This window comes from Zootoca vivipara, chromosome 16, assembly GCF_963506605.1.
Source record: "Zootoca vivipara chromosome 16, rZooViv1.1, whole genome shotgun sequence".
Taxonomy (NCBI): domain Eukaryota; kingdom Metazoa; phylum Chordata; class Lepidosauria; order Squamata; family Lacertidae; genus Zootoca; species Zootoca vivipara.
Window position 1 is genome coordinate 4,118,073 of NC_083291.1, and position 21,829 is coordinate 4,139,901.

A 21,829-nucleotide genomic window follows, 5' to 3' on the forward strand; every position below is an offset into this window, starting at 1 on the left:
CAACAAAGCACATGCTGATTATCTGTGGTCATTGGGTGGTTTTAGCAATGAACTGAACTTAGCATGGCTACCCTTTAGCAACTGCGGAGGAATCGAGGGGTAGCTCATAGCTGGAGCCTCCAGACAACAGAAAATCCATAAAGAAATGCCACTGCAGGGGATCTTTTAAGTTATGCCCACATTGTGTTCGAAATTCGCCAGGTGCCAGGAGCATTTAAGGATAGGAGTGCAACAGCACTTTTCCCACCTGCTATTCCCAGCAATTGGTATTCAGAGGCATGATGAGACGTGGGTGGCGCTGTGGTCTGACTCTAAACCACTGTGCCTCTTGGGCTTGCCGAACAGAAGGTCGGCGGGGTGAGCTCCCGCTGCGACGGGTGAGCTCCCGTTGGGGTGAGCTCCCGTTGCTCTGTCCCAGCTCCTGCCAACCTAGCAGTTCGAAAGCACACCAGTGCAAATAAAAGGCGATTCTGTGCGCTCTTGCTTCCATCACAGTGTCCCGTTGCGCCAGAAGCAGTTTAGTCCTGCTGGCCACATGACCTGGAAAGCTGTCTGTGGACAAACACCGGCTCCCTTGGCCTGAAAGCGAGATGAGTGCCGCAACCCCATAGCCACCTTTGACTGGTCTTAACCATCCAGGGGTCCTTTATCTTTAACCTGTAGAAATCAGTTATATTTTATCTATACAATCAGAATGAATTTCAGGAACCCAAAAGTCATATTAAAAATATGACCTTTGAACCATCGGGCCCAAAAATGGCAACTCGGCATTCCATTTTGGTGGCTGCAACCCTGGTTTAAGAAGCCATTTGACGCCTAGCTTATTTATCTGAGTTTCTAACACTGCAGGGGAGGTTCAGACATTCAAAGGAAGAGGATGGGTGAATCTACTGTGGCAAGCAACCAGGTTGCTGGGTCCTTTGAAATGGCTTGCTTTGTTATCAAACTTTTGTGGGAATGATGTGTGAGCGGCCACAGCTGGCAATATATGATTCAAGCCATATTTCCAATTAACGAGAAGCAGAAAGGGAAGCTGATTGGTTTGAACTGTGTCAAGAGGAAACAGGTTTGCACCAGATGAGCACAGCTGGCGGTTTAATTATGGCAATATTAGTGTTGCTGCAAGACAAATGCACGCAATTAATTTAATGTTCTATTTCGGGCATGGAAAACACAACTTGTTAGAAGCCAGGTATGACTCTTACCTCACAGACATGCATTTAGCATCTCGGGTAAAAGCAGGGGGGTTAGAAAAATAATATAACTGTTTTCTATGGGAGCAACGCACAAAGCAAGGGGAGCAGAAAAACAGAAATGCAGTTAAATTAGTATTTAGAAAGAAATTATGCAATGCGTAGGGCAGAGGAATGATACATAATTAACAACAATACATTCACAGAATGCCAGTAGGCCTCTGAATAGGTAAAAAAAGGTAAGGGACCCCTGGATGGTTAAGTCCAGTCAAAGGCGACTATGGGGTTGTGGCGCTCATCTCGCTTCAGGCCGAGGGAACCGGCGTTTGTCCACAGACAGCTTTTCTGTGTCATGTAGCCAGCAGGAGTAAACCGCTTCCGGCGCAACGGGACACGATGACAGAAACCAGAGCGCACAGAAATACCATTTACCTTCCCGTTGCAGCAGTACCTATTTATCTACTTGCGCTGGTGTGCTTTCAAACTGCTAGGTTGGCAGGAGCTGGGACAGAGCAACGGGAGCTCACCCCGTAGCGGGGATTCGAACCGCCGACCTTCCTATCAGCAAGCCCAAGAGGCTCAGTGGTTTAGACCACAGCGCCACCCATGTCTCATCCAGCCTCTGAATACCAATCGCTGGGAATAGCAGGTGGAAAGAGTGCTGTTGCGCTCCTGTCCGACTTGCAGGCTGCCCGCAGTCTTCTGGTTGGCTACTGAGAGAACAGGATGCTGAACTAGATGGGACACTGACCTGATGCAACAAGTCCTTCTTTGGTGCTTATAGCTGGAGCTATGCCACCGCTGCTTCTACCAGCAGAATGGCGGCTCTGACCCATGTGGGCTCAGCCCAGGTAGGAAGGCAAGGGAAACACATCACAGAAAACATAAAAAGCAGCGTGGAAACAAGACACAACCCCATCACCTCTGAAACACAACAGCAGCAGTTGTTAACAACAACTGTTTCTGTTTGAGAATTCCAAGTTGATGCTTCTTGGGAGGAGTTATGGGGAAAGGATATGGAATTTACCGCGTGTTATACGTTAAAGAGAAAACTATCCTAAAACGATGGTGGTATTTAACACCAAATAAACTGGGCCAAGAATGCGTCAAGTAAATGCTTGGGTCATTCTTCCATATGTAGTGGACATGTAAAAAAAAGCTACCAGTAAATGCTTTTGGGATGTGATAGATAATGAAATCCCCTTCATGGATCAATGCCTTGTCGTGGCGAAGGGGCTTGAATAACTCAGAGAAGCTATGAGCTATGCCATGCAGGGCCACCCAAGATGGACAGGTCATAGTGGAGAGTTTTGACTAAACGTGATCCACCTGGAGAAGGAACTGGCAAGCCACTCCAGTATCCCTGCCAAGAAAACTCCATGGACAAAGACAACAGGCATATAAAAGTTATGACGCTGGAAGATGAGCCCCTCAGGTCGGAAGGCGTCCAACATGCTACTGAGGAAGAGCGGAGGACAAGTACAAGTAGATTCAGAGCTGATGAAGCGGCTGGGCCAAAGCCGAAAGGACGCTCAGTTGCGGATATGCCTGGAAGCGAAAGGAAAGTCCGATGCTGTAAAGAAAAATATTGCATAGGAACCTGGAATGTAAGAACCATGAATGGAGGTAAGCTGGATGTGGTCAAAAATGAGATGACAAGAATAAATATCGACATCCTGGGCATCAGTGAACTAAAATGGAAGGGAATGGGCGAATTCAGTTCGGGTGACTATCATATCTACTACTGTGGGCAAGAATCCTGTAGTAGAAATGGAGTGGCCCTCATAGTCAACAAAAGAGTGGCAAAAGCTGTAATGGGATGCAATCTCAAAAATGACAGAATGATCTCGATACGAATCCAAGGCAGACCTTTTAACATCACAGTAATCCAAGTTTATGCACCAACTACCGGAGCTGAAGAAAGTGAAATTGACCAATTCTATGAAGACCTACAACACCTTCTAGAAATGACACCAAAGAAGGATGTTCTTCTCATTACAGGGGATTGGAATGCTAAAGTAGGGAATCAAGAGATAAAAGGAACAACTGGCAAGTTTGGCCTTGGAGTTCAAAATGAAGCAGGGCAAAGGCTAATAGAGTTCTGTCAAGAGAACAAGCTGGTCATCACAAACACTCTCTTCCAACAACACAAGAGACGACTCTACACATGGATATCACCAAATGGGCAGCATCGAAATCAGATTGATTATATTCTCTGCAGCCAAAGATGGAGAAGCTCTATACAATCAGCAAAAACAAGACCTGGAGCTGACTGTAACTCAGATCATCAGCTTCTTATAGCAAAATTCCAGCTTAAACTGAAGAAAGTAGGAAAAACCACTGGGCCAGTAAGATACAATCTAAATCAAATCCCTTATGAATACACAGTGGAAGTGAGGAACAGGTTTAAGGATTTAGATTTGGTGGACAGAGTGCCTAATGAACTATGGATGGAGGCTCGTAACATTATACAGGAGGCAGCAACGAAAACCATCCCAAGGAAAAGGAAATGCAAGAAAGCAAAATGGCTGTCCAACGAGGCCTTACAAATAGCGGAGGAGAGGAGGCAAGCAAAATGCAAGGGAGATAGGGAAAGATACAGGAAACTGAATGCAGATTTCCAAAAAACAGCAAGGAGAGACAAGAGGGTCTTCTTAAATGAGCAATGCAAAGAAATAGAGGAAAACAATAGAATGGGGAAAACCAGAGATCTGTTCAAGAAAATTGGAGATATGAAAGGAACATTTCGTACAAAGATTACCATAATCAAGGACAAAAGTGGTAAGGACCTAACAGAAGCAGAAGACATCAAGAAGAGGTGGCAAGAATACACAGAGGAATTATACCAGAAAGACATGGAGGTTTCGTACACCCCAGGTAGTGTGGTTGCTGACCTTGAGCCAGACATCTTGGAGAGTGAAGTCAAATGGGCCTTAGAAAGCACTGCTAATAACAAGGCCAGTGGAAGTGATGATATTCCAGCTGAACTATTTAAAATTTTAAAAGATGATGCTGTTAAGGTGCTACACCCAATATGCCAGCAAGTTTGGAAAACTCAGCAATGGCCAGAGGATTGGAGAAGATCAGTCTACATCCCAATTCCAAAGAAGGGCAGTGCCAAAGAATGCTCCAACTACCGCACAATTGCGCTCATTTCACACGCTAGCAAGGTTATGCTTAAAATTCTACAAGGCAGGCTTAGGCAGTATGTGGACCGAGAACTCCCAGAATTGCAAGCTGGATTTCGAAAGGGCAGAGGAACCAGAGACCAAATAGCAAACATGCGCTGGATTATGGAGAAAGCTAGAGAGTTCCAGAAAAACGTCTACTTCTGCTTCATTGACTATGCAAAAGCCTTTGACTGTGTCGACCACAGCAAACTATGGCAAGTTCTTAAAGAAATGGGAGTGCCTGATCACCTCATCTGTCTCCTGAGAAATCTCTATGTGGGACAAGAAGCTACAGTTAGAACTGGATATGGAACAACTGAGTGGTTCAAAATTGGGAAAGGAGTACGACAAGGTTGTATATTGTCTCCCTGCTTATTTAACTTATATGCAGAATTCATCATGCGAAAGGCTGGACTAGATGAATCCCAAGCCGGAATTAAGATTGCCGGAAGAAATATCAACAACCTCAGATATGCAGATGACACAACCTTGATGGCAGAAAGTGAGGAGGAATTAAAGAACCTTTTAATGAGGGTGAAAGAGGAGAGCGCAAAATATGGTCTGAAGCTCAACATCAAAAAAACCAAGATCATGGCCACTGGTCCCATCACCTCCTGGCAAATAGAAGGGGAAGAAATGGAGGCAGTGAGAGATTTTACCTTCTTGGGCTCCTTGATCACTGCAGATGGTGACAGCAGTCACGAAATTAAAAGACGCCTGCTTCTTGGGAGAAAAGCAATGACAAACCTAGACAGCATCTTAAAAAGCAGAGACATCACCTTGCCGACAAAGGTCCGTATAGTTAAAGCTATGGTTTTCCCAGTAGTGATGTATGGAAGTGAGAGCTGGACCATAAAGAAGGCTGATCGCCGAAGAATTGATGCTTTTGAATTATGGTGCTGGAGGAGACTCTTGAGAGTCCCATGGACTGCTAGAAGATCAAACCTATCCATTCTTAAGGAAATCAGCCCTGAGTGCTCCCTGGAAGGACAGATCGTGAAGCTGAGGCTCCAATACTTTGGCCACCTCATGAGAAGAGAAGAATCCTTGGAAAAGACCCTGATGTTGGGAAAGATTGAGGGCACTAGGAGAAGGGGACGTCAGAGGACAAGGTGGTTGGACAGTGTTCTCGAAGCTACGAACATGAGTTTGTCCAAACTGCGGGAGGCAGTGCAAGACAGGGGTGCCTGGCGTGCTATGGTCCATGGGGTCACGAAGAGTCGGACACGACTAAACGACTAAACAACAACAATGGAAAAGGGAACATTTTATATTTCTTTCCATTTCAAAAAACTCTTCAAGTGGCACACAAGTCATGTTTAAGTAGGAACCTATAATCTTGGCAAGCTCTAGCACTCAGGAGATGGCCGTCATCCTTGGAAAAAATGCTTCAGCTACCTGCTACCTGTGCACTTCTAAATGGCCACTCTCCATCCTTAAGCAGGGAGTGATGGGTTAATGCACTATTATCTAGAGAAGGAAATAAAAGTTCTCAGAAGCAAGGAATTATCCCCACCAGCCCTTCGGGTCAAACAGTAAAGAACTAGAGTTCAAATGTTTCAGATGAATATCCTGCAAGAGTTGGAACAGCAAATATGAAACGGTATCCTTTGAGTATTTCCATTTCTCGCCACCAATTTAAAACTTCTGCAAGGTGGAGAAAAGTCACTAAAATGTACAGAATCAAAGAATTAGCTCACAGGACAACAAATCATTTTTGTTTTGACTCTGTTTGGGGAAGTTTTTAATGGCTGATGTTTTAATGTATTTTTAATCTTTTGTTGGAAGCTGCCCAGTATTATTATTATTATTATTATTATTATTATTATTATTATTATTATTAACAATAAGTAGATTAACCTTTCCAGGTTCATTTAGGTTCTAAAACAGGGAGACACGCAATCTTCTAATTTGCAACTTCCATGTACTTAGTAAAAGCATTTAAATACATTTTAAAAATTAAATCAACAATGGGTTGGCTCAGATAATATGTTTAAACCATTGTTCAGTTTAGCATTATAATGAGCTTAGGCAAGCCTTGGTTGGGTTTGTGCTATTTGCCTCCAGCACGGCCACAATGAGTTCAGAAACTTTCATCTCAGGTTTTAGATAATCACAGATGGCCATGTTGTCGGCACCTGACAAACTGTGATTAAGCTTAACCAAGGTTAGTAGAAGCCACCATTTATGAACCTCACTTGGTTTCACTAATTGTAGTTAAGATTAATCACCATTTAGAGTTTGAACAACATGCTAAACTGTGGTTAAACTAAAATGGATGTTGATGCCGCCACTCTTATCCTTGCAGTTGGGGGTGGGAGTCTGAAGATCGCTGTGGCTCGGCCTCGTCACAATTTAGTACTACGGTACGTGTAAACCACGCAGTTGCGAACGCAGCAAAACTGACAAGTGGCTGTCTGTCACGCTCCAGCCATTTGTTTTAATCATGCTAAAAAAGAGCCTCACTCATAAATCAGCTGCATTTACATAGAATTAAAAAAGGTTATTTTAAAAACAGTCAACGAAATGTTCATTAATTTCTATCTCTATGATCTGATTCCAGGATTAAAAATTTAGATGGCTACTGGGTTTACGTAGCCGAAAGCAGAACCACAGTTTGTTCACATACAATCCTTGCTGTCTGCAATTTTTTTTTTATCCCTCTGCAAAACTTTGAACCTCATCCAGCTTTGACACACTGCCTCTTCAGTTAATAACTATCAAGTTTCCCCTTGTCTCCTGTCTACTTTTCTTTGAGGCAATTGCGCACTCAGCACCCCGAGATAATAACACACATCTATAAGATAAAAGCAATGGCATTAATGTAATTGTCTGCCTCTTTCTCTTTAGCCTAATCTTTTTTTTCTTTTCAGTTTTGACTGCCTGCGTGACACCTGTTTTTGTCTCCTCTGATCCTACGACAGGTTTTCCGCTGACAAGGTTTTTGCCTGACAGAGATTCTGCCAGACAAGAACATAATAAAATATGAAGAACTGCTTGTCAGAGTTTCTGCCAATGCTCGCATGAAATAACCAAAAAGGAAACCCTGATTTCTCCCCCCCCTTTTTTTAAGGGGCCTTGTGATGGTCGCTTTTGGCCTGTCGGGAAAACAGCTTCCTTTGCCAATTCCTCCAAGCTAAACAGGTGTTATCTTTCATAGTCCCTCCTCCACCTTTATTTCTTTTTTTTTAATTGGTTGTGGAAAACATGACAACTGGAAGGGTGGGGGAAAATGTCCTAAAACTTTGTTTGCAATAGAATCAATTTGTATAGTGTAATAAGGTGGACTGAACACACACACCTTTAAAATAATAATGATAATGATAATATCAAAAAGGCCCCCTTGTGGGTTTTTTTAAGCTCTGAAAGTGGCACGAGTGCCTCAAAAGGGAATCCCTTCTTTCTTGGATTTAAAACAAACAAACAAACAAACAAAAACAACAACTTTATTACTTGTACCCTGCCCATCTGACTGGGTTGCCCCAGCTACTTTGGGTGGCTTCCAACAAATATAAAAGCATAACAAAACATCCAAACATTTAAACATGTACAAGAATACTAAAATGTCTGTGGACCTTCCTTAAGAGGAAGCTTATCTAGATTAAAAACCTATTTCACTGGTTCATATATATATACATCCAAACACACACACAGAATGAAGGATAAGCTAAAAGGTATCAGATATACCGGTACCAAAATCATCCTAATACTATTCTACTCAAAAGCTAAAAAGAATACTCAGTTATTTTTTATTTGTTAAATCTGTATACCACCCTATACCCGTAGATCTCAGCTGTTATGAACCACTCATAGTCTTTGTTCAAGCGCTGAAATGTACCATCAAACTTGCTCACGATGTTCTTAACCATACCAAGGCGTATAAAGGGATAGCAGCCTTCCCCATCCCAATATTTCCCATGTCTTCTATTTCATCTCTCTTGGATCTGGTCCTCACCAACAAGGAGGAACTGATTGACAAAGTGGAAGTCCTGGGAACCTTGGGAAGAAGCGATCATGTCTTCTCGGCTTTCACTATATACAGGCAATAGAAAGCTGACTATAGTCGAACATGCACTCTGGACTTTAAGAGGTCTGATTTCAAAAAATCAAAGGAACTACTTACTAGGTGAGATCCCATGGTCGGAAATACTCAATGAGAAGGAAGTCTAAGATGGATGGGAGTTTCTTAAAGGCACAAAGGCAGACAATTCCAATAAGAAAGAAAAGCCCCACCCCCATCCCCACCCCGTGTGATATTCTTGTGGAGAAGCTGGTAAAATGTGGGCTAGACCAGGTAACTGTTGGGTAGATTTGTAGCTAGTTGACTGACAGAACCCCCCAAAAAGTGCTCACTAATGGTTTCTCGGGATCCTGGAACAAAGGGACAAGTGGGGTGCCACAGGGTTCTGTCCTGGCCTCGTTGTTGTTCAATGTTTTTAAATGACTTGGATCAAGGAATTGAGGGAGTGCTTAATTAGAATGGATCTATTAGGAGGACATATTAGAATGGCTTGCACTTGGATCCATTGCGTTTCCAGACAGCGCTAGGGAACTTGTTTAGCTGATATGACTGGTGTTCCTGTCAAAGCTCTGGCTGACCTCTCTGAATAGTTACAGGTAGGTAGCCGTGTTGGTCTGACGTAGTCGAAACAAAATTAAAAAATTCCTTCCAGCAGCACCTTAGAGACCAACTAAGTTTGTCATTGGTATGAGCTTTCATGTGCATGCACACTGATATCACACAGTGTGATATGCACACTGATATGCACACACAATGTGCATGCACACTGGTATCTGAAGAAGTGTGCATGCACACGAAAGCTCAAACCTATGACAAACTTAGTTGGTCTCTAAGGTGCTGCTGGAAGGAATTTCTCTCTGAATAGCTTAGGCCATTGACCTGACCACTCCTGGGCACTATGTCCGGCTTCGTGGAGCCCTCTTGGCTCCTTCGTATACTCCAGAGCTTAGGGCAAGGAAACAAACTGGGAGATGACTTGAATGTGAGTGAAGGAAAACCGCAGTTGCATGGAACCATACACTGTTGAGGGCTCATCACTAAGCCACTTACGGTAGGTCAGTTTAAGAGAGTCTCTCTCAAAGCTGCAGTGAACATAGATTCGAAGTGACATCCTGCACACTGCCTCAAGTTCCTGGGAGGAAAATATAAAGTTTACAAAGCTCTTTGCATAGTCCTCAACTATTGCTCATGGGAACATTAACAGAGCAGAGGTGCCTCTTCTGAAGATGGCTTGGCCCAATCAAAATCACGTTTCCTCTCTACTAAGCAAAGCAGCGGAGAATTCTCAAATCTCTTCCCAGGACCTTACAGCTCTTTATGGGGAATGCACACCTGTGAAAAGCATGCATGTCTTGCACAGAAGTAATTCATGCACTCCTAAACTACCTCTGTAGATCAACTAATGTTGATTGCCTTTGTTCATGCTTGTTGCCCGATAACCATGAACTATCCAGCGTGGACTGCTGGATAAATCAATAGTGATTTCAAGCATTGTAATTAGAGGAATATAAGTTAATTATGGTAGTTTTACAGAGCACCCCCTCATAACTGGCACTAGCCATGCTGTTATAAAGTCCATAAGATATGACGATACTCGGGCCATGATTATCCTTTTTTTAATCACCCTTCCTTTGTACCCTGCAACTAAACAGGACACTTGTGCGTGATTGTCATAAAGTTCATCTACTGTGACCGTTTTACACTTCAGTTCCAGATTAAATATACTCCAGCAAATTTGACTGCAGTCAATTAGACTGTAATTAGAGAAATCTTTAGCATTGTTAAGGGTACAATCCAGAAAACATTTCCTATTATTGAAACCCAAATGGGAACACAATAATTAAGAAACCTTGCGATGGGTGAGGCGGCTCAGCTAATCTGGTGAAAATTCCTTAGCAAAAATAATATAGATATGTCCAAAGAAAATGCCCCAGTGAGCAGAGAAAGTTTTATTTTCTCCCATCCAGCAGGTTTTAGATGCACAGAACTAAACAAAGAAGCAAAGTTAGCCAGGCCTAAATAATGTCTGAACAGGATATGACATTTTTATTCTCCTAATCAAACACTTCTGCTTTAATTTAATGGTGTTACATTTCAATATACTGTAGTAGCAGAATTTGTTTCACTTACTTATTCTGTTTAACCTGGTGAACTTTGCTTAATTAAGATGTTCCTATAAACAATTAAGCCTCCTGTAGGATCATTAGCAAGATGTAAAACTTTATGATGTAATAAAGTGTAATAAAATGATAAGGCTGCAGCACTTCATGTGTGCAAAGGCATAAGGTGTTCTTCCAGGCAAAGACACTGTAGCCTTTGTCTAAAAACTAGAGATTTACCATAGCTTGTTGTTATGCAACTGTCCCAACTTGTTCACTACGGAGCGGCAATCAAAGTACTGTATATACTCCAGTATAAGCCGACTTTTTCAGCACATTTTTAATGCTGAAAAAGCCCCCCTCGGCTTATACTTGAGTGAGGCGGGCAGCAGGGACGGAGGGACGAGCGGCGAGATAGAAGCCCTTTCTTGCCGCTGTTCCCGCCGCTGGCGGACGGATGAGCGGCGAGAAAGGAGCTCCTATGCCTGCCCTTGCGAGAGGCGGGTGGTGGCGGTGGGACCAGTGGCGAGAAAGGGCTCCTTTCTCGCCGCTCATCCCTCCGCCGCTGCCTCTGCCGCTCACAAGATGTTACCAAACTCGCCTCTAATACACACAGCACCAATTTGGTGGGTGTTAGAATGGCTTCCTTGCCCCAACTGCAGTACAGATTGCTGCCTGCCATTGGGCTTGAGAAGCAGAGGGTAACTGCTTGATTGCAGGAATCATAGAACTGAAGGGTTTGAAGGGGTCAAGAGGGTCATCTAGTCCAACCCCCTGCAATGCAGAAATCCCAACCAAAGCATCCATGACAGATGGTCATGCATTCTATGCTTAAAAACCTCCAAGGAAGGAGTTTCCACTACCCTCCAAGGAAGTCCATTCCGCTGCTGAACAGCTCATGCTGTCAGAAAGTTTTTCCTTATGCTTCTTTGGACCTTTGGGTATAGGGAGGTATAGAAATTAAATAAATAATAATAAATAATAAAGTTTTTTGGATTGAAGCCAGGAGACCCCCACTGAATGAGCAGACACTGTTCGCTCTTCTCTGGATCTAACCCATAAGACACATACACGCTATTCCTCCCTTTCACAAAGTTATTTACATTCAAATGTTTTTGGGTTACATCTACCCAAATGTTTTTCATGAATCAGGAAATTGTGTAAATTGAATCATAAAACAAACCTTAAAACATAAAATTATACTCCATGTTGTCTAGGATGGAGTTCCCCTGCTTCTCTTAGTAAGAACCAAAACATTTAATTCTAGTGAGTCTTCTCATGATCTTAGTAGCATCGAGGGACTATACAAAACCACTGGAAAAACCACCTTCCGGTGCTCCCTGGAAGGACAGATTGTGAAGCTGAGGCTCCAGTACTTTGGCACCTCATGAGAAGAGAAGACTCCCTGGAAAAGACCCTGATGTTGGGAAAGATGGAGGGCACAAGGAGAAGGGGACGACAGAGGACGAGATGGTTGGACAGTGTTCTCGAAGCTACGAACATGAGTTTGACCAAACTGCGGGAGGCAGTGGAAGACAGGAGCGCCTGGCGTGCTCTGGTCCATGGGGTCACGAAGAGTCGGACACGACTAAACGACTAAACAACAACAAGATAATGAAATGAAGAAAATGTTTAAATGAACTATTCCCAAAAGACCAGAAGCTTTTCTTATAGGCATAAGAGGGACAAAGGTTCCAAAGAAAATGGCCAAACTATTTCTGTATGTGACAACAGCAGCTGGAATATTATATGCACAGAAATGGAAAGAAGGGAAAGTTTCAACGAAGGAAGAGTGGCTTTTGAAAGTAATGGACTAGGCAGAAATGGCAAAGCTGACAGCGAAATTAAAAGATCAGAAAGATAAACTTTTTATAGAAGAACAGAGGCCTTTTGTAGGTTATTAAAAAACTATACAATAGTCAAATGCAATCACGGGCAGGATTTGTGATAAAAGCAGTGGAAGAAAAATGATAAAATAACTACAGTAATAAACTTTTTGTAACAGATAAAGATATAAAATGATAAAATAACTACAGTAATAAACTTTTTGTAACAGATAAAGATAAAGTAGAAAAGTTCTGAGTAAAAACACAGTGGAGGGGAGGGTAAGAAGTCAACTTATAAAACAATGTGTTTGATTGGAAGGTTATTGCGAAAACGTCTGAAAGCTAAACAACAGAAAGCTGTGCTGAAGTTACAGTTCCCCTGGTCGAAATTCTTACAAAAAACTACACAGGGGCTTGTTTTCTGAACTGTCAAGTAGTAGAAATTGCCATCCACTCACACAATGGAAACTTTCATCATTGGATTGTGTTTTAATTAAAGGAATGAAACTCACCATTTCTTTTCGGGAACCAGAGAATCGATCTCAGGATTCATAGCTTCCATTTTTCAGCTACTTATTCTACATACTGTGGACAATTAATGTAACCACGTCGTTTATATTCTTTGTTGCAAGGGGAAAACTTTGGGCATTGTTTTGCTCCCACACATCTTGAAGAAACTCTAAATGATAAAGACATTTAAAGGGATATTTTAATGGCATGCACTTCTCAATGAGTGTTCTCCTTGAAATGTGGCACCCAAAACTAGGAGCACTACTCCAGGCATGGCTCAGCCAACACAGAACAGAGCAGAATGAATCCTTCTCATGATCTGAGATGCTTTTAATACAGTCTAAGGTAACATTAGCTTTTTTTTAGTAATCACATGGCACTCCTAGCTCAGATTCAACTAGGGCACCTAGATCCTTTTCACAGGTATTGCTGCCAAGTGACAGGCCTCACCTATATAATACTTGGTGCCTTGGGCATAGGTTGCAGCTAAATGCAGCACTTGTAAACAAGTGAATTTTGGTAGATGTGGTTTGCCATGCAGGGATAAGAAAAAATGCAACTTCTGCACAACTACCGGTACAGAAGATCAAGGAAATATCTCCTCCTTTTGCTTGCTTTGTTCATTTGAAATCAGCAGTGCTCACTTCATAGGGGTTACAAGTATGCAAGTATGTGTGTGGTTTAAAAATAAATAAATCACTATCTCCTGCTAAGAGAAGCTAAATCAGTGCAAGACAAAACTGCAAGAAGGACCATCTGAAATCCTTGTTAGTTCACATTAAGGTGTTGCATGAACCACATATTTGTAATAACAGAAGTGTTATGTTTCCTAGGCAGCAGGGAAATGTACCTTTTGAAATAAGTTTCCCAAATGCTTGTGAGACAGGCGACAATACACCTTGAGATAAGCTTGGCTCACACTTATTAACTAGCATTGTAACACAAAATCCCTTTCTTTTTCTTTTTTTGCTTATAGCAGCTGCAGGGCAGAGACATATTCAGCGAGCGCCTCTTTCCCCATCGCCACATCTCAATGCTAGGAAAAACTGCACCTGGCGAACTTCCACCTGCCACAGAACTTGTGCCAGGACAAGCCGGCAGTCCTAACAGCTACTCAGCTTCTCTCCCCTTGCCTCCGTGTACAATCATTGCTCCTTGGAACAAGAGAACAACTTCGCTCTGGCCTTTTAGCCCCAAGGTTTCCCAAACTTGGGTCTCTGGCTGGTTGTTGTTGTTGTTGTTGTTGTTGTTTTTTGCGGGGGGGGACTACAACTCCCATCATCCCCAACAGGACCAGTGGTCACGGATGATGGGAATTGTAGTCCTAAAAACAACAGCCAGAGACCCAAGTTTGGGAAACCCTGGTTTAGCCAAATCACCAGCAAGGCAGGGATTCTTGGGGTTCTAATCATGCATTTTGTGATTCCGTATTGTGATTTGTTTTTTTAAAATGTTGGGAACTGCCCTGAGACCTGCGGGTAACAGGGCGGTACACTAATAATACTAATAAATACATCACACACACCCTCCTTCCTCCCTTGCAAACCAAAGTGGGGACCAACTCCCTCTACTCCCATCTATTTCCCCTGCTAAGCTCCTCCAACACAGGCAGATCGCTGCCCCCACAGCGATTCCCACGACCCACTTCATACGTACCGTACCCCGTGTAGCCGCCAGTTACGATCAGCCTAGACCAGAAAAGTCTATTTAGGCTTGAAGAAGAAAAAGAAACGTAGAAAGGGGGACTCTAGGACCCAGGGGAGGGACGGGAAAGCTAAGCCACGCCCAGCGCCTCCTGGGAGGTGGGTTTTGCTCCCTCCTCCTCCGCAACGGCTACTTCCGGTAAACAGTTTCCAGGCACGCCGACCACCCGCTTTCAGCGGCTTCGCCCCGCCTTCCGGCCTCGGAACGCGACTTCTCATTGGAAGAGCCGGCGATTGTGACGCGGCGCGTTCCAAAGGGGAAAGAAAGCGGGCGGCTCTTCCCGGCTACAGTCGGCTTCGGATGTTGCAAAGGAGCATGCGCGGGTCCAGTGGGCGCGTATTTCCCGCGGTTTTTGGCGCTCTGCAGAAATGCAGGAACCGTTAAAGGGCTGTGGCTCTCTTGCCAAGGTGCACACTGCTGATTCTGCATATATATTTTGAATAGTAATTATATAAGATATAATTGTAATTATTATATTTTGTGTTGGAATTAAGCATTATATGAGGTTGATTTATTATTATTATTATTATTATTATTATATTGAAGGTTCTTTCCATCCAAATCAGTCTTTCATTTGGTTGGTAACATACCTCCACAGATAAAATAGAAAACGTCTTGTTCAGCAAATTATCGTGACTACAATTTACAAGTTGCATCACAGTGTTCAGCACTGAGTGTAAAGGGATAAGAATCTACTGTATATACGGTATTGTTAAGAAGAGCATTGGACTTGGACTAGCGAGTATAGTGGGTTTAATGTCCATTCAGTCATGAATCTCACAGGTTCTTGGTTTAACCTACCTTTCAGGTGGTAAACTTTCATTCTTTTACAAAGTGTATGTGCAAGGTTTTTGTGTCAGCGTCATGTGTCGAGTATTGTGCTTAATACCCTCCTTAATTGGGGGGAGAAAGCAAGCTTCTGTGTGAAAAAGGAGACAGAATTGCAATGAACAGTCAAGGTGTACTGTATATGTTTTTAAAGGGTAAAGGGACCCCTGACCATTAGGTCCAGTCGTGACCGACTGGGGTTGTGCGCTCATCTCGCATTATTGGCCAAGGGAGCCAGCGTATAGCTTCCAGGTCATGTGGCCAGCATGACAAAGCCGCTTCTGGCAAACCAGAGCAGCACATGGAAACGCCGTTTACCTTCCCGCTGTAGCGGTTCCTATTTATCTACTTGCATTTTGACGTGCTTTCGAACTGCTAGGTTTTTAAGAGAGAGCAAATATTAGGAAATTACAGTAAGCTTACAGGTGACCTCCTTCCAAAGGAAGGCAAATCTTGCCTCTTAGTGAGGTGTGTCAAATTTAAGACTTTCTTCGGTTTACTGGAGCCAAAATCCTGTGTTTTTTCCTTGTTTTACAGCATCTAGGTGAGACAGCTACAGGAGCCCTGAGAGAACAAAACATTGGCAATGCAAGTAGACAGAAGGGAGTCAGCCCGTATTCAACTTCTGCGTATCCAGCTGTCTCTGCCTACCGACCCCAACTTGCTGAACCTGCTACTGAGGTTTCTCCATTCTGCCACCCACTACGTAGTAACTGCCTCTTTTCCCCTCAACCAGACTGTCCTTTTGTGACATCACAGGAAGTTTGTAGCCCGTGGCAACTGCTTAGGGATGCATCTGCACAGCCTCCCATCCTGGTACTGGAAAGGGGAATGCCATGAACGTTACTTAGATGTATTTAGAAATACCTTGATTTAGAAGTAGAAGATGGCTTGCTTAAACTCTGCTGTCTCCTTCATTGCTGCTTTCGGGAAAAGCCTCGTCAGCTTGTGACATCCATGAAAGGCAAACACAGATACGGTGAGGGGAATGGCCCTCATTCAACAGTTATCATCCAGCCACCTCCACTGGCCAGCCTGCCAACCTCCGCTGGCTTCCACCCATGAATATCCAGTGGTTCATTCGCCCAGAGCCTGGAGGGCAGCCTACACCGCTGTCTGAACATGCAAGTCCCAGTCATAATGTGTCTGGTGGGTGACCCTATGTTCACACTCTCCATTCATACTTACCCCAGCATCAATCCACAAATATCCACACAGCTTTTGTCAATGGCCTTCTGAAGGTGAATTTCAACCAGCTTACGTGCACAAACTTCGTCCTCCTTCAGCCCTGCGGTTTCCTGGGCTCCCACATGCTAATCACAGCTTCTGCCAGGTCCGTCGCCAGCTTCTACCATGGATATCTGCCGCTTTCAAGCCGCAGTCCTGCTCAGCAGGTAAACTTGCCTTCTCGTTGCTCCACAGCATCTCATTGATGGATGATGGCCTCCTTCCATTTGCCACTTCGCCTCCATGCGGAAGGAGACCACCAAGTACTGAATAACACAACTGTTGTCCACTGTGTCCTTTTCAAGCTTTGCCTTGGGCTTTCCCCTTGGGCTGCTTTTGTATATCCACTGAGATGCTATGTGCTTGTGTGACATCACAGGGCGTCCACAGCCAATAACAGCAGCTAGAGGGGCATCATCATGACCTCCTCAGGCCTCACAATGGTGGGCGCAGCTCAACAGCCATTTCCCCTTTGCTTGTTTGCTATGTACAGCTCACTCCTTTTCTGTAATGACACCAGAGAAAGGCATGCCATAAACCCACCTTCCTATTTTGACTCTCTGGCACCCTATCTGCATAACCTAGCAATTCCAAAACATAGACGCGCTTTTACTCTCGCAAGATTGAATGGTTTGCCTTCGGCTGGACTTGAGGGATGATTCCAACAGATTCCATATGATAAATGCTTATGTCCCTGTGGAGATGGCAGTCCTGAATCGGTGGCACATGCCCTTCTGGCTTGCACTCTTTGTAAAGACTTGAGGAATGAGGTCACCATCTCTCTCTTATGGTCCATTCCAGGTCGCCCAACCACTGCCACACTGTCTATTCCATTGGCAGATCAATATGAGCAGGTGACAGCAAAGGTTGCAAGGTTTTTAGCTGAGGCAATCAGAATAAGATCCACTACAGCAGGCACGTCCAACAGGTAGATTGTGATCTACCGGTAGATCACTGGACACCTGTGGTAGATCACTGGCTCCCCCCAAAGAAGCTCAACAACTTTGGCTCCCCTAAAGAAAAGCTCAACACTTTTGCCCTGCACCCTCCAAAATGTGGCTTTCCTCCTCTCTAAAAAGCTCAACAACTTTGACCTGAACCCAAAAAACCAGGGCTTTCCTTCCTAAAAAAAAGCTCAACAACCTTGACCTGAACCCCAAAGGGGGGGGGGGTAGATCACTGCCAGTTTTTAACTCTGTGAGTAGATCGCAGTCTCTTAGGAGTTGGCAACCCCTGCACTACAGTATTTGACTATTGATTCAAAACCCTAAAATGTATTTTATATAATTGCCTTTTTATTTATGTTGTGTATATTGCAATGTTATTTTGTTGCTATGGCCTATGGCTGACGCAAATAAAGTTTATTCATTCAATCAATCAATCAATCCATAGCGGGGGGTCATTTTTCATCCTGATGGCTGCATTCCTTTGGGTCAGATTTTCCATGTATGGGAGCCAACTCCTAAGGGCCAAAAAATACTGCCCCCCCCCAAAAAAATGATTAGTGGAATCCAGTACTGTAGTTGCATCAGGTGTGCTTGAGACAACACCTGTTTTTGTGCTGTTGTGAGGGATTACGTACCGTATATTCAGGGGGTTGAATAATAGACTGGAGAAGCCAGAATAAGTTGCAGTTTCAGCTGAATTTAGTGGAACCACTTGAAGCATCTGCTGTGTTGAGCTATTTCAGTTGCTTTTGTTTGATTTGCTCATTGCAAACAGCTAAAGGTCTGTAAACTTTGATAATAAATCTGATTTGCAATGGAGGTTGAATAATTTTGATTGCAGCTGTATGACTGTAAGTATGATTTGCACTTTTATCTATGGATATAAGTAATATACATATCATTTTCAATTCTCATGTAACCATTTCCCAGGGGGTGGTCATGTTAAACAGTTGCAGCACAAAGAAAGAGAATTTTGGCATATTAAAAATTAGCAACTTTAAAATGGTGTAAGGTTTTTTGATAACAATCCACAGACTTTCTAAGTTTTTTTATTCTCTACATTCAACCTGACAACCTGATATGGCACAAAAGCTTCCATATTTTTTTACAGTAATATGTCAATGTACGTAATTTTGCTTCTTGTTCTGTAAAAACAACATGATCACTCAGGCACTGATCAGTACAATTTTGCTTTCAACGTCCTTTTCCTCTCAACTATTCCCATGTTGGTGACAGTGCAGTAGAAGCAGATGGAGGAAGCGTTCAGGACTCAGGGTGGACGTAAATAAGAACAGAAAAATGCAACAAGAATCTTGTTTAATCAAAGCTGCTGTATAACCCTGCTCTTGTTGGTGCAATATTTTAGAATACATTACATTCCAATCTTGGGAGATGTTTTCCTTATAGCAACAACTCTGTTATCAGTGTGAGAAACCTTGCTGCATCAGTAGTATTGTTTTTTGTTTTTTTAACAACAGCAACATCTACTGACTTTTCCCAAAACTATTTGTTCAAATTAACAGGGTTTTGCCTCCAGGCAAGACCATCAGTAAAACTGAAAAGCAGTTAAGTGAGTACTATTATATCTGTTCTCTTTTTAATCTACATTTGAATTCGCTCAGGAGAAAGACAATTTGCTTTATTATTCAAAGCTAAATATAGCGCTTTGTTTTTAAGCATTGTTCTTCAGCAGAAACTATTGATTGTTGTCTTTTTTTCCCTTAAAAGTCAAAGGAGCACAAAGGGTTTCAACTGGTTAATGATATGAGGCAGACAGTTTCCTCATGTCTTAAGTACTGTATCTATAAACTATTGGGGGGGGGATTGTGGTTTGGAAAGACATGCTTCTACATAGGTTTGAGTCCTGATAGCAGTACCTCCCTTTTTAGAAATGTATTTAATTCATTTATTATACAGTATGTTTATCCCTCCCATTCTTCAAGGAGCTCAGAGCACCATACAAAGTTCTTCCATTCTCTCCTCCTTTTATATTTGCAACAACACACTGGGGTACATTATGCTGGTACATGGAGACTGCCCTGAGATTACCAACCCTAGTCCAACACTACTTAAACAGGTAGGTAGCCGTGTTTGTCTGATGTAGTCAAAACAAAATAAAAAAATTCTTTCCAGTAGCACCTTAGAGACCAACTAAGTTTGTCATTGGTATGAGCTTTCGTGTGCATGTATCTGAAGAAGTGTGCACGCACACAAAAGCTCATACAAATGACAAACTTAGTTGGTCTCTAAGGTGCTACTGGAAGGAATTTTTTTTATTTTGTTTCAACTACTTAAAAATCACTTAAAGCACACTAGTTAAGAAATTAGCTACTTGTTGCACCAACCTGCAAGACCTGTGAGTTTTGAGTACAGCTCACAGTATCACTGAGGGTGCATGGCCACCATTAAATTCAGTGCCAACTCATGCCAATGTTCCGCTGCACATGGCTACGTGCAGGTTTTTGCCAATGCAAACCTATGGCTTTGCCATTTATAACGACGTTCAAAATAGCATTTAAAATTTAATCCAGCATGTAATGGTAGCTGCACCCTGCAGACTCACTCGTGAGATTTCATGCAGAAATTTGAAGCAGTTCCCACATATGTTCAGTGGCAACACTTGATACTATTACTTTTGAGGGAATGATTTGCGCATTCCATTTTATTTCGCCCTTCCTCCAATGCACTCAGAACAGCATTTTGGAGCCCGCGAAGCTAGCTAAAACTGAGAATGTTTCATCTAGTCAGCTGCTTCTCTGAGCAGGGACTTGACTCCCGGTCGACTAGAACACAAGATTTATACAGGGTTCTCAAATTGTGGAGTTTCATTTAAGTGGTATGTAGCGTGTCTGGATTTGTGGATGAAGACAGGAGGTGGCACATTCATTGCATTAAATATTCCTATGCATTTTTAATTCCTGAAATTGTAATACAATAGCTTTAGTATATAAGAAATAAATGAAGCAATTTAAATGCAATTTAAAATTGCTCAGCACCTAGCAGTGTGCATTGCAATTGCCACAACAGGCCAAAATAAAAAAAGAAGTGTTCAGCCAAGGCCCTCACCGAGGTTCAAATGGTCCAGAGGGAAAAATTCTGGGGGAACCACTGATCTATAATTATTATCTTCATAGATGACACCAAAGTCCAGCTAATCCAGTATTCTGTTTCCAAAGGCAATCAAACAGCAGCCCAGCAAAGCAGAATGTGAAAATGATAGGCCATTCTTCATTTTTCTCTCAGCCTCTGGTACTCCAAGATACACTTCTTCTGTACATGGAAGTTCAGTTTTAGCCACCATGGCGAATAGTTGTTCTCCTTCCAATCAGCCAGAGAAGGAACAGTTGCAGCGCCCTTTATTCCCTTTACCTGCCAGAAAGAATATTAGAGACAGCAGAACTAAAGATCCATCAGCCAGAGAACTAAGGGCTGCAGGGATGTGTGAGTTTGGGGGGCGGTAGTGCATTAGTGCTACCTGCTATAAGAATTTGATTGAGAGGCGAGGCATATATATTAAAAATTAATAAAATTGTATAAAAGAAAAAAGAGATGGGTCCTTGGTGACCTGGATGTAGGATCTGAACCCACAACCCCATAGTAACTAAACAAAAGTACATTGGCTAATGCTCTGCCACAGCAGAGTCAGAGGTACCAGATGCAAAGGACAACGGGATCCTGGTACTGTTCATATATTACATCTCTGAATGCATTCCAGTCCTGGGGGCGCAACTTTTCCCATTGTTGACACCTGCCGCATTTCCACCTCCTTCACAGTTGTTGATATACTTCTTCTGTACTGTACAACTAAGCCATCCCTCCAACTTGCATATATTTTCCATCAGCACTTCTTCACATTGATTTCTCTAGCCATACTCCCAAATGCACAGCTCAAAGCCCCAGTCGATGAGAGCTAAACCAAGATTATAAGCAGCAGCTTTACGCGGATTTCCAAAGTCAGAATGACACCTGTAGTCCAGCGGACAGCAGCTCTCAGGCCAGAGGTCTTGCCTTTGACTTCCTTTGCCCCAGGGAGTGGGTTTGAGCTGGGGATGCCAGCAGAAAAGAACAAGGTTGTAGCAGGGCTTCTGCGGGGGGGGGGGACAGGGACGGGACTCCCCTCCTCCCCACTCCCTTACAACCTTAATCCTATTTACCCTTCCTTTAGACACAGTGCATAAGGTGTATAGGATCGAGCCACATGCAAGCATTTTGCTTTAATAATGGCTCGTGTATGCATGGCTTGATCCTGCATACACCTTACACACTGTGATAATTATTGTAATAATTACTGTGATTACTATTTC

At 43.0% G+C, this 21,829-nt stretch overlaps 1 protein-coding gene and 1 long non-coding RNA gene across 5 annotated transcripts in view; one reads left to right on the top strand and one right to left on the bottom strand.

Annotated features, from left to right (window-relative positions):
- Nucleotides 1-14,643, bottom strand: part of CCDC171 (coiled-coil domain containing 171) — a 223,774-nt gene extending 209,131 nt beyond the window's left edge. For 2 of the 4 annotated variants that reach the window (XM_035140705.2, XM_060269246.1), the window contains exons 1-2: nt 14,476-14,643; nt 12,822-12,988 (exon numbers count right to left, since the gene is read on the bottom strand). In XM_035140705.2, coding sequence (XP_034996596.2) covers nt 12,822-12,871 — 50 coding nt within the window. In that variant the 5' untranslated portion in view covers nt 12,872-12,988; nt 14,476-14,643. The remainder of the gene's footprint in view (nt 1-12,821; nt 12,989-14,475) is intronic. The other 2 variants (XM_060269247.1, XM_060269248.1) reach the window with 2 other exon arrangements.
- A 178-nt stretch (nt 14,644-14,821) lies between these two features.
- On the top strand, nt 14,822-18,066 carry LOC132591277 (uncharacterized). The gene is made up of 2 exons (XR_009556890.1): nt 14,822-14,930; nt 15,889-18,066. It is a non-coding gene; the product is annotated as an uncharacterized LOC132591277 (long non-coding RNA).
- Nucleotides 18,067-21,829: the final 3,763 nt, after the last annotated feature.